Here is a 12270-nt window from a genome sequence, read left to right on the forward strand (position 1 = left end):
ACGCAAAATATTGACACTTTGAGCCCAATTTGGACATTTTCACTTAGGGGTGTATTCACTTTTGTTGCCAGCGGTTTAGACATTAATGGCTGTGTGTTGAGTTATTTTGAGGGGACAGCAAATTTACACTGCTATACAAGCTGTACACTCGATAGTTTACATTGTAGCAACATATCATTTGTTCAGTGTTGTCACATGAAAAGATACAATAAAATATTTACAAAAATGTGAGGGGTGCACTTAATTTTGTGAGATACTGTATATAATATTGGGGTAACATAGACTTATGCATGTTCTAATGTACACACAATGCAACCATAACACATGTGTAAAATAGATAATGGGGTTTATTAACTAAAGGCAAATTGACTGTGTACTTTGCAAGTGCAGTTGCACTCATTTCCCCCAGAGTTTATTAAACGTAGTGAAGCTTCACGTTTTAAAGAATACCCAATCAGGTGCAAATAAAATTAGAAAAAAAAAATGCAATTTTTGTTTGCACATGATTGGATGAAATCAGCAGATCTTTAACACATTCACTAAGCTCTGGGGAAAATGAGTGCACCTGCACTTGCAAAGAGGCCAGTCTATTTGTCTTCAGTAAATCAACCCCTATGAGTGCACAAAGAGGCACTGTGGAAGCCTGTTAACATAAGTTGAGGAAACTGCATGTGAAAGGCTTTGTGAGGTAAAGTGCATTTTAAAGTATTTTTTATGTCTAGTAAGGAACATAAGCAAAATAAACTACAGTAATTTATTTTATAAAGTAATTAATCTGTGCATTAAACAACCTTACATTAACTTATCATACTAGCAGACAAATAAAAATTACGATAAGGGGGAAGGAAACGAAGGAAACAAGTAATAATAGTTTCCCTAATAAAATGAGGCAAGATTCTGATGAAACAGATGCAGGTATTGAAACAACCAAAAGAGAAAAGTGATATCCAAACATGTGTAGTATTGATTCATAGGTGTGTTTCATTGCGAATCAAACATAAATCAATTTAACCAACTGAGCCCCGCTGCTGGTGTCCTAGAACCCAATAGTGCATACTTGGTTTCATTCAGTTTGCTAGCAGGAAGTTTGGCAGCTGAATGTGAACAAATGGGTGGGAATGTTGGCTCAAAAAACTTGATAAGCAAAGCAGGGGCAGCAACAGTGAAGATGTTTGGATATTGGTAGGGAGGGCAGCAACCTGGAACCTTTTATCATACATGAGAATGTGTCACCGTCTGTCAGCAGTATGAGGAACAGGTGCTTGGTGTGCTCCTGTGCAAGTAATGTAATAGGTATAATGGAATACACATGTAGTGTCATAGTAGATTAATAAAAAGAGCAAGGACTTCCTAGTTTTGAGGCTTGGTGCGCACTCTGACGAGAGTGAACTGGTAAGCAGTTTTTTGGCTCAGTGCAAACTGGCCATACTCACTTCAAGTGCTGAATCTATTTGTTTCTTTCCATAGACCACAGTCTATGCTGGGCATAAAACAGATGGATGGCAGGGAGATCTCATTGTTAGGAGTATCCAAAATATATAAGAAGATAGGAGCTGATTAGGTCCACCACACTCCATCCGAAATTGAAATGTAAATTACACTTGAAGCCCCTCCCCCTCACAGCATGCAGCCCCATTCCTGTTAGCTTTCTGTCAAATGACACCACTGCTTACTAATATTCTGTAATTTTAGAGTACAGAAGGGAATGGGGCTTCATTTTTACTTTGAGGCCTTGTTTAAAGCCTGGGCATAGAATCCAAGTGTTTCTAAGGACACAGGGGTAATTTAACGTCTAACAAAAGGTACTTGTAGGCACTACAAGTTGCCTGCATTTTAGTACTGTACCTAGTGCTGTCTTAATCACTTTTGGGGCTTGGTCAGATTAAAGTGATATGAAAGCATTTAAATAAAGGATAATAGTAATAAGTAGAGAATTATTTTATTTTTTATTTTTTTTCTCCCCCTCCCCCCCCCCCTTTTTCTCCCCATGTTCCCATCATGCAGTTGTATGCATAATTAAAATGCGGCATGAAGAGGACGATTGGGCGACAATTCTTGGTTAGCAGGCTCAAAACCCCCAGATTAGGGAACTTACTATAGACAGTAAGATAGACTTTATTTATTTAAGTCAAGTAGAAACAGGGTAGATAGAGTGTGTGAGGTGTGTGAGTGAGAGTACAACATTTGGGTTTTTTTTTTTTTTTCTCCTCTCTCTCTATCGAATGGGCGAGATTAAATTCTGTTCGTTCAGTGCAAGAGGCCTTAACTCTCCTAATAAAAGAAATCAAATTTTAAATATGTTTAATAAACAAAAAGTGGATGTTATACTGTTCCAAGAGACTCATTTTCGTTCGAATTACATTCCAAAAATTAATAATCGAAATTATAATCACTGGATACACGATACATTCCCCTACTCTAAATCAAGAGGGGTATCTATTGCCTTTCATAGGAACGTACCTCACCAAGTAATACAAAAATATATGGGCAATGATGGAAGATCTTTGGTTATAAGGGTAGCGATATATGGAAACATTTTCACAATTATTAACCTTTATTTACCAAATCACGATCAGATAAAGACGGGGATACGGGCCGTAAATAATAGCATGGAAAAAGCAGAAGGTACAGTGATTATGGGCGGGGACTTTAATTTTGTTATAGATATAAAAGTCAATACAACTAATACACACGCTTATAGAAATAAGAGCCAGATAGAGGAATTTAAGGGGACAATGGAGAAACACCAGCTGGTGGATATTTGGAGAGTCCAACATCAAACGGAAAAAAATTATTCATACTATTCTAATATACATGATTGTTATCATAGGATAGATAGGATTGACTCCATCATCAGGGGGGGGTTCTTATGGTCAGATCATGCCCCGTTGTATTTGGAAAATAAGGTAATAGAACGAGAAAAAATAAAAAGGAACTGGAGATTAAATGATAACTTGTTAAAAGATAAAGAATGTATAGAGGACATACGCAAAACAATAAAGGAATTTATAGAGATTCACGAGAAGGACGAAACATCAATTCCCATACAATGGGAAACATTAAAATGCGTACTAAGGGGGACATTCATCAAGCATGGCTCAAGATTAAAAAGAAGAAGGGATCAAAAAAAATCCCAGCTGATAAAAGAAATAGAGGAATTGGATAAAAACCATAAACAGAATTTAAAATCAATAGAAAAAATAAAATTAAAAGAGAAAAGGCTGGAATTACAAACATTGCTTGATGAGGAAACCCTTAGGATTAGGGACCGTAGAAGGGCACAATGGTATCAGTACGGGAACAAAACAGGGAAAATACTTGCTAAAATATTAAAGGAACAACAGACCTCAACAACTATAATTAAAATATTAAAAGCAGATGGGGAATATACATATGACCCTAAAGATATAATAGAAGAATTCCACACATATTATTCTAATTTATATAATATTAAAACATCATAGGGGAATAAGATGGAAAGCCTGAACAGAGAGAAAATTAAAGAATATATTGACGAAACTGCTCTCCCTAGATTCCCTAAAGAAATATCTGAAAAATTGGAAACCGATATCTCCCTAGAAGAGATTCAGCAAGCGATCAAAGAATTAGTTCCAGGAAAAAGTCCAGGACCTGACGGATTTACTACCAGATTTTATAAGAATTTTCAGGACATAATTGCCCCTATATTAGAAAAAACATACAATTTGATATCTGATATACAAGGTTTTGTGCCACAAAGCACAGAAGCTCACATTACCTTGATTCCAAAACCGGAGAAGGACCATACGCTATGTAAAAATTATCGGTCAATCTCATTAACCAACATAGATATACGTTTGTATTCTAAAATCATTGCGAATAGAATAACACCAATCCTACCTAATTATATACAATTAGACCAAGCCGGATTTACGAAAGGGAGGGAAACTAAAGATAACATTATAAAGACCTGTACATTACTGGAGTTTGCCCAAAGAACAGCTATTGAAACATGTGTGTTGGCCGTAGATGCTGAAAAAGCATTTGATAGGATAGGGTGGTGCTTCTTGGAAGAAACACTGAAACAACTCGGTATGGGTCCGAAAATGTTTAACAGGATTGTTGCTTTGTATTCCAATTCAAAAGCAAAAGTGAGAGTGAATGGCATGTTATCAAAGGACATAAAGATATCAAACGGCACCCGCCAGGGATGTCCCCTTTCTCCCTTGCTGTTTGTACTTATAATGGAATATCTAATTACTGCAATTAGGAATAACAAAGATATTAAAGGGTTAAGGGTGGGGGAAAAAGAATACAAGGTAGCCGCATATGCAGATGATCTGCTAATATATATAACTAACCCCATTATAACTATCCCAAATTTAATGAAAGAAATTAGAAGATTTGGGGAACTAAGTTATTTCAAAGTAAATTACGACAAATCAGAGATACTGAATATATCAATTAACGAAAGAGAGTTTATTGATGCAAAAGAATTTTCCATTTAAGTGGAAGCAAAATGTAATAAAATATCTAGGAACAAAAGATCTGAAAAAATTACAAGGGATGAACTATGATAAAGCAATCGGAAATGCTATTAAATCATTACAGAAATACGATAAATTGATACACTCTTGGACAGGAAGAGTTAATACCATAAAAATGGATATACTGCCAAAGCTCTTGTATATTTTTCAAACGATACCATTGGAACCCCCAAAAAAAACAATGAAGGAGCTAAGAAAAGCCATAGTCGGATTTATATGGGCGCATAAAACTCCCCGGATAAAAAGAGAAAACTTAATAAGAAAGAAAAGCAAAGGTGGGCTGGCGTTACCAGACTGCACAAAATATTTGCAAGCAGCATCACTGACCAGTATAATAGACTGGTATCATAACAAAGAAAATAAGCAATGCGTTAGTATGGAGGAGGAAATAATAGGGCCCCAATTAAAAACCCTTCCATGGGTAGAACCCCACTTGAGACCTAAGAGAAAGGAGTTGACACTCTTTGTAAATGCAACGCTAAAGGTATGGGATGGCATAGTGAAAAGTGGGAAGCTCTCCACGACGGTGGGACCCATGACTCCACTGTTTTTCAACCCTGAATTCCCTCCAGCAATGGAAGGTAAAAAATTCTTAAAATGGAATAGGACAGAGGATACAAGACTGGTAAAAATCCTGGAGAACGGGAAAATACCCGCATTGAAGGAAATGGGAACGGAAAATTTAAAAAAATGGTTGCAGTACCAACAACTTCAGACGTTTATAGAACACAAAATAACCAGGATAAGCAGACCACTAACCAAGTTTGAAAAATTATTATTGGGAGAACAGGTTCCAACTAAGAAACTATCGAAAATATATGATGAATTAATCCTGGACAGTCCCCTTAAGGAGATAACAAGCGTAAGGAAATGGGAAGAGGTAATGGAGAGACCATTATTGGAAGAAGAATGGGAAAAGGTTTTCGAAACTATACATAGAACAACCATTGCAAATAAATATCAGGAGATGAACTATAAAATTGTAATGAGATGGTATAGGAGCCCAGTTACTCTAAATTTAATCAATAAAGGAAATACAGATTTATGCTGGAGATGTAAAATAGAAAAAGGCACAATTGAACATATATGGTACGGATGTCATCTGGTGAAAGGATTCTGGAATAAAATATTTGATATTTATTATAAAGTATTAGGAGTAGAGCTGACCCCGAGCATAGAAATCTCATTATTGTCCCTGATACCAAAATCAATAAAGAAGATTAAAAAAGATATCATTCACCACATGACATCAGCAGCCAGAACAATAATAGCAAGAGACTGGAAAAAAAAAACAAATAGCCCAGCAATAGCAGATTGGATATGCGAGATGAATGAGATTTAATATATGGAGGAACAGATAAGAGAGGGAGGTTATACTACAAATCAATTTCCTGAGATCTGGCAAAGTTGGGATGAGTTCCGAGCATCGCATGAACTAATAGAATTTATATAGAGAAGAAGGATAGAAGGAACTGTTTTTTTTTTTTTTTTCTTTTTTTGTATGAGTGCGATATGTATGGAGGAGATAGGTATAGGGTGGGGTGGGTAAGGGATGGTAGATTTTTAGGGGTCTAGGATGAGAAAACTTGGCGGTGAATGATAGAGACGTATATAATTAAAAGGAATAATCTTTTATGTAATAGAAATATGAAGAACTTGTTGTAAAACGTCTTGTTTAACTGGGAAGTTAATTTTTATGAAGTTGTGATATTTATGATTGTTTATATGAAATGAAAATTTAATAAAGAGAGATTGAAACACAGATTAAAGGGAACCCAAAGTTGTTAATAAAAACAAAATTACCAGCAGGCATCCCCAGGAGCCTGCACATCAGCTCTGCTTTCCAATTTAGAGCCTTTAGTGCTCAAAATTGGAAGCGCTAGATTGCACACATAACAACCCCAAGGTTAAATGCCTGGCCATACCTCCTTCTGCCTCATAAGTCTCACTACTGTCTTAAAATCTTTGTATGTCATAGTACATAATGCACTTATTCTCATATGTTGTGTTTGAATCTTTCTTTGAAAAGTATTGAGAGAGCCTGTTGCTTCTTTGTCTTTTTAGGGTGGATATATTGAGTCTGAATCCTCATCTTCTCTCACCGCCTTTGTACTAATTGCATTAGCTGAAGCTAAAGAGAGATGTGATATTAAAGTGAGTACCATAAAGTGTCAACTGTACAAGAAGGGCATTTACATTTTTATTATATGAACATGTAATGTTATACTTGAAAAACTGATACTTTACACTGGCCTGACAAGTTCTAGGACCATCTATAAAAATATGGAGATGCAGGTATTAGACAGATCACCAGAAAAAAATAATTGGAAGACAATTAACCGCTTGCTTACTCGGCACCTAAACCCCCCTCCTGCCCAGACCAATTTTCAGCTTTTAGCGCTGTCACTCTTTGAACGACAATTGTGCGGTCATACAACACTGTACCCAAATGAAATGTTTATCTTTTTTTCCCACAAATAGAGCGTTCTTTTGGTGGTATTTGATCACCTCTGGGTTTTTTATTTCTTGTTAAAAAAATACAAAACCGTTTTATATTTTGTTAATAAATTTTGCAAACAGGTAATTTTTCTCCTTCATTGATGTACGCTGATGAGGCTGCACGGATGGGCACCGATAGGCTGCACTGATGGGCACTGATAGGCTGCACTGATGGGCACCGATAGGCTGCACTGATAAGGCGGCACTGGTGGGCACTGATGAGGTGGCACTGGTGGGCACTGATGGGTGGCACTGAAGGGCATTGATAGGTGGCACTAAAGGGGACTAATAGGTGGCACTGATAGCTGGCAGTGTTGGGCACTGATGGGTGGCAGTGATGGGCACTGATCGGCACTGGTAGATGACACTGATAGGCAGCACTGCTAGGTGGCACTGATAAGGGAATGATTGGCACCACTGGTGGGCATTGATAAGTGGCACTTGTGGGCACTGATAGGAGGCACTGATTGCTGGCACTTACTACTGTGGGCACTGATTGGGGCACTGTGGGCTTTGATTTGTGGCACTGGCAGGTGGTACTTTTGGGATCATATGAGGCAGCTTTGCCTCTTCCTCTTCGGGACCCATGTCCCTTCAAACAGAAGCCTTGCGATCGGCTTTTTTTCTTCTCAGGCTGTCAGCCTGAGAAGAAAAAAAGAACAATTACCGATCCTCTGTTTACATCACGTGATCATCTGTCATTGGCTGACAGCTGATCACGTAGTAAGGGGCCGGGATCGGCCCCTTACTCGAATCTATGATCACCCGTGTCTCATTGACTCGGGTAATCACAACGCGTGCCGCGCGCCAACCTTCAGGGGGGCTTGGCCAGCTTTGAAAGGACGTCCTCCCGGCAAAGCAGATCCACACTGTAGCTGTCATTCGGCTATAGCGCGGATCTGAACAAGTTAACAGTCTACATTAGTGTTAGTCAAGGTAAGCAAATATAGAGTGTGTTTAATAAAGCATATCTAAAGTTCATACTTTTTTTTTTTGCCTTGTTTTAGATAGAGGATGGAAGTGTTAGTAAAACTGACAAGTATTTTTTCTGTGTGCTGACTGTTGAATATTTGCCTACCAGTTGTCCTGGTGAACACTGTCAGAGATACTGGAAGTAAGCGAAAATCCAAAATTTTGCAGTTTCACAGAAATAGGAATAAAGGGAATGTTTTCCATTGGGGACACTTGTTGAAGTGTAGCACCACCCCAGTAGGAGCTATTGGTTAGGATGGGTCCTCTGTTCTTTGCCTTGACCTTCTCAAGAACTTCAGCTCCACTGAAACACTAGGTTGAGTGTACAAAGCATGCAACATCACAGAAAATCACTGAAAGCAATATCTGATACCCAATAATAGTACTATGTCAAGAAACAAGCACTAAACAAGTTAGTAAAAGCAAGTCTTAATACAGTGGGGCAAAAAAGTATTTCGTCAGCCACCAATTGTGCAAGTTCTCCCAATTAAAAAGATGAGAGAGGCCTGTAATGGTCATCATAGGTATACCTCAACTATGAGAGACAAAATGTGGAAACAAATCCAGACAATCACATTGTCTGATTTTTGAAAGAATTTATTTGCAAATTATGGTGGAAAATAAGTATTTGGTCACCTACAAACAAGCAAGATTTGTGGCTCTCACAGACATGTATCTTCTTCTTTAAGAGGCTCCTCTGACCTCCACTCATTACTTGTATTAATGGCACCTTTTTGAACTTGTTATCAGTATAAAAGACACCTGTCCACAACCTCAAACAGTCACACTCCAAACCCCAATATAGTGAAGACCAAAGAGCTGTCGAAGGACACCAGAAACAACATCGTAGACCTGCACCAGGCTGGGAAGACTGAATCTGCAATAGGCAAGCAGCTTGGTGTGAAGAAATCAACTGTGGGAGCAATAATTAGAAAATGGAAGACATACAAGACCACTGATAATCTCCCTCGATCTGGGGCTCCACGCAAGATCTCATCCCGTGGGGTCAAAATGATCACAAGAACGGTGAGCAAAAATCCCAGAACTACACGGGGGACCTAGTGAATGACCTGCAGAGAGCTGAGACCAACGTAACAAAGGCTACCATCAGTAACACACTACGTCGCCAGAGACTCAGATCCTGTAGTGGCAGACGTGTCCCCTGCTTAAGCCAGTACATGTCCGGGCCCGTCTGAGGTTTGCTAGAGAGCATTTGGATGACCCAGAAGAGGATTGGAAGAATGTCATATGGTCAGATGAAACCAAAGTAGAACTGTTTGGTAGAAACACAACTCGTGTTTGGAGGAGAGAGAATGCTGAGTTGCAACCAAAGAACACCATACCTACTGTGAAGCATGGGTGTGGCAAAGGGAACAGGACGACTGAGCTGTGTACATGAAATGAATGGGGTCATGTATCGTGAGATTTTGAGTGCAAACCTCCTGCCATCAGCAAGGGCATTGAAGATGAAACGTGGCTGGGTCTTTCAGCATGACAATGATCCCAAACACACCGCCCAGGCAATGAAGGAGTGGCTTCGTAAGAAGCATTTCAAGGTCCTGGAGTGGCCTAGCCAGTCTCCAGATCTCAACCCCATAGAAAACCTTTGGAGGGAGTTGAAAGTCCATGTTGCCCAGCGACAGCCCCAAAACATCACTGCTCTAGAGGAGATCTGCATGGAGGAATGGGCCAACATACCAGCAACAGTGTGTGACAACCTTGTGAAGACTTACAGAAAATGTTTGACCTCTGTCATTGCCAACAAAGGATATATAACAAAGTATTGAGATGAACTTTTGATATTGACCAAATACTTATTTTCCACCATAATTTGCAAATAAATTCTTTCAAAAATCAGACAATGTGATTGTCTGGATTTGTTTCCACATTTTGGTGGCTGACTAAATACTTTTTTGCCCCACTGTATATTGTCACACAATACGGATGGTAACCAGAAAAGCAAAAAGAGGAATTGGCAATAGTAATAACACAATTTAGCATACAGTATGATCAGCGGCAGCCTCTCCATTAGGGGCGCAGGGGCCCCCCTAATCATGCGGCCAGCCCCTAATCTACATGCAGGGGTGCCGGACGCATGGATTTCAATAGTATTTTTTTTTTTAAGCACATGATTAGAGCCCAGATTAGCTTAAACAGTAGAATGGTCACCTAAGGTGCAGCAATGGACAGTTTTGTTGCTTAATTTACTGCATTCGGGAGACTATACTGCCAAGATGCATCAATAGCAACTGTGTTAGGCCTACGCTAACTGGATGGGGGAAGCAAGAGAACTAGGGCTGAAACAACTAATCAACATAATCGATTATGAAAATAGTTGTCAACTATTGTCCTAATCAATTTGTTGGTCAGCCGATCAGTTGGCCTGTATACGGAATGCATTATTTATTTACATATCAGAAAATACAGTGCAGCACACATACAGCTCAGTACATCATTCATACAAGTCAGTAAGTTTCTGAGAACTTGCAAATGTGTGATGAGCAATGCCTCATGGGACATGTAGTCCTGGGCAGGAGAAGAAAGTGAGTGATTCTAAAGGCAGAAGTTTTTTCTACCTTGCTATAGGGGCACTCTAAACTATACTTTGTGGCTTGCTATAGGGGCGGCTCTAGGTTTTTTGAGGCCTAAGGCAAAACTTAGACATGAGGCCCCACTCATACCCATAATGGGAAAAATAATTGAAGCGGTAAAAAATAACGGTGTGCCCCCCCCACAGTACTGCCAGCTTGCCTCCTCTTCTCTCCCACTTTCTGCTGTGGGGGATCTTCAGGATCGAGGGTGGGAAAGGGGGCTGGTAAATATGTAATTTACCAGCCCCTTCCTTTTCTAAATTAACACAGTAAGTGATCGGTACTGATCACTCACTGTGTTCATTCATAACTGAGGCATAGTAAACTGTGTGCAGCTGAGGCTACAGTGAAAGGGACTGGGGAATGTGTTTCCTCAGTCCCTTCCTCTGTCTCAAAAGTGGGACTTCAGGGGTCTGTTTAGACCCCTGATATCTCATCAAAGAACCAAAAAACTCTCACCAAAAAACGTAAAAATGTTCTAAAAAAATTGTAAAAAAAAAAAGATAAAACAATTGTAAAAGCCATTCCCAATATGTAACATAATTTAGCCACACTCACTGTTTTCTGTGGTGCGCTGTGTATGCCACAGGTCACCATCTCCCTAGTAGGAGCCCCAGTGCACTACGTTGCCCATGATGCTATTATGATGGCACTGTACGATGGTGGTAAACATGTGTATGATAGAAAAGTGGAGGGTATGACAGCGCATAATATGTGCATGAGAGGGGTGCATAGTCTATGGAGGTGGGTAGTATGTATATGAGAGGGGTGCGGAGTGTATGGAGGTGGGTATTATGTACATGAGAGGGGTGCAGAGTGTATGGAGGCCGGTAGTATGTACATGAGAGAGGTGTGGAGTGTATGGCGGTGGGTAGTAGGATATGATAGGGGTGCGGAATGTATGGCAGTGGGTAGTATGTACATGAGAGCGGTGCAGAATGTATGGTGGTGGGTACTATGTATATGAGAGGGGTGCAGAGTGTATGGAGGTGGGTAGTATGTACACGAGAGGGGTGCAGAGTGTATGGTGGTGGGTAGTATGTACATGTGAGGGGTGCAGATTGTATGGAGGTGGGTAGTATGTCTAGGGAGAGGGGTGCGGAATGTATGGTGGTGGGTAGTATGTACATGAGAGGGGTGCAGATGGTAAAAAAAGTGGTATATGGTGTGAATGAGCCTTAATTTATTGCTCCATCACTGCAGAGGCCACATTACAACAGCATGCATAGAGCAACTAAAGTTAGGTGCACAGCATCACAACTGGCCTCCTTCCCTGCTGCAGACACTGTACTCACCACTCCCTCCCACATCTCAAGCCCCTTCCTTCAGTCTTTGCACACAAGTCTCTCATTCTTCCAAAAAGCTGCCAACTTACCTCCCTGCACACACCCCGGCGGGAACGAACTTCTGCATGTGCATGCATTCCACCTGGCAGGTTCAGCAGCGGCTGCCTCCACCTCCACTATTTGTCTGCAGACAGCGCTGGAGGAGGACACAGAAGGGGAGCTGGAGAGTGCCGAGGGAAGCAGAGGGGCAAGAGTGAGACTTCAGGTCGGTGTGGCGGCGCTGTATATTAGGGACACTTTACCGGCCCGGCCTGCCTACCCCACAAGCTTGGGGACAGTGACCAGGGGACATTTCCTCCCACACAGATGTCAGGCAAAGTAGGCGGCCGCGAGGCC

At 40.3% G+C, this 12270-nt stretch overlaps 1 protein-coding gene across 1 annotated transcript in view; it reads left to right on the forward strand.

The window, feature by feature from the left end:
- LOC141110023 (complement C3-like) overlaps positions 1–12270 on the forward strand; it is a gene marked incomplete in the record, with an annotated part of 333270 nt that overhangs the window by 237682 nt on the left and 83318 nt on the right. Inside the window, 1 exon segment of the mRNA XM_073601271.1 lies at positions 6591–6680. Within this exon segment, the coding sequence (XP_073457372.1) occupies positions 6591–6680 (90 nt within the window).

The sequence above is a fragment of the Aquarana catesbeiana genome, linkage group LG01, assembly GCF_042186555.1.
Source record: "Aquarana catesbeiana isolate 2022-GZ linkage group LG01, ASM4218655v1, whole genome shotgun sequence".
Lineage (NCBI taxonomy): Eukaryota > Metazoa > Chordata > Amphibia > Anura > Ranidae > Aquarana > Aquarana catesbeiana.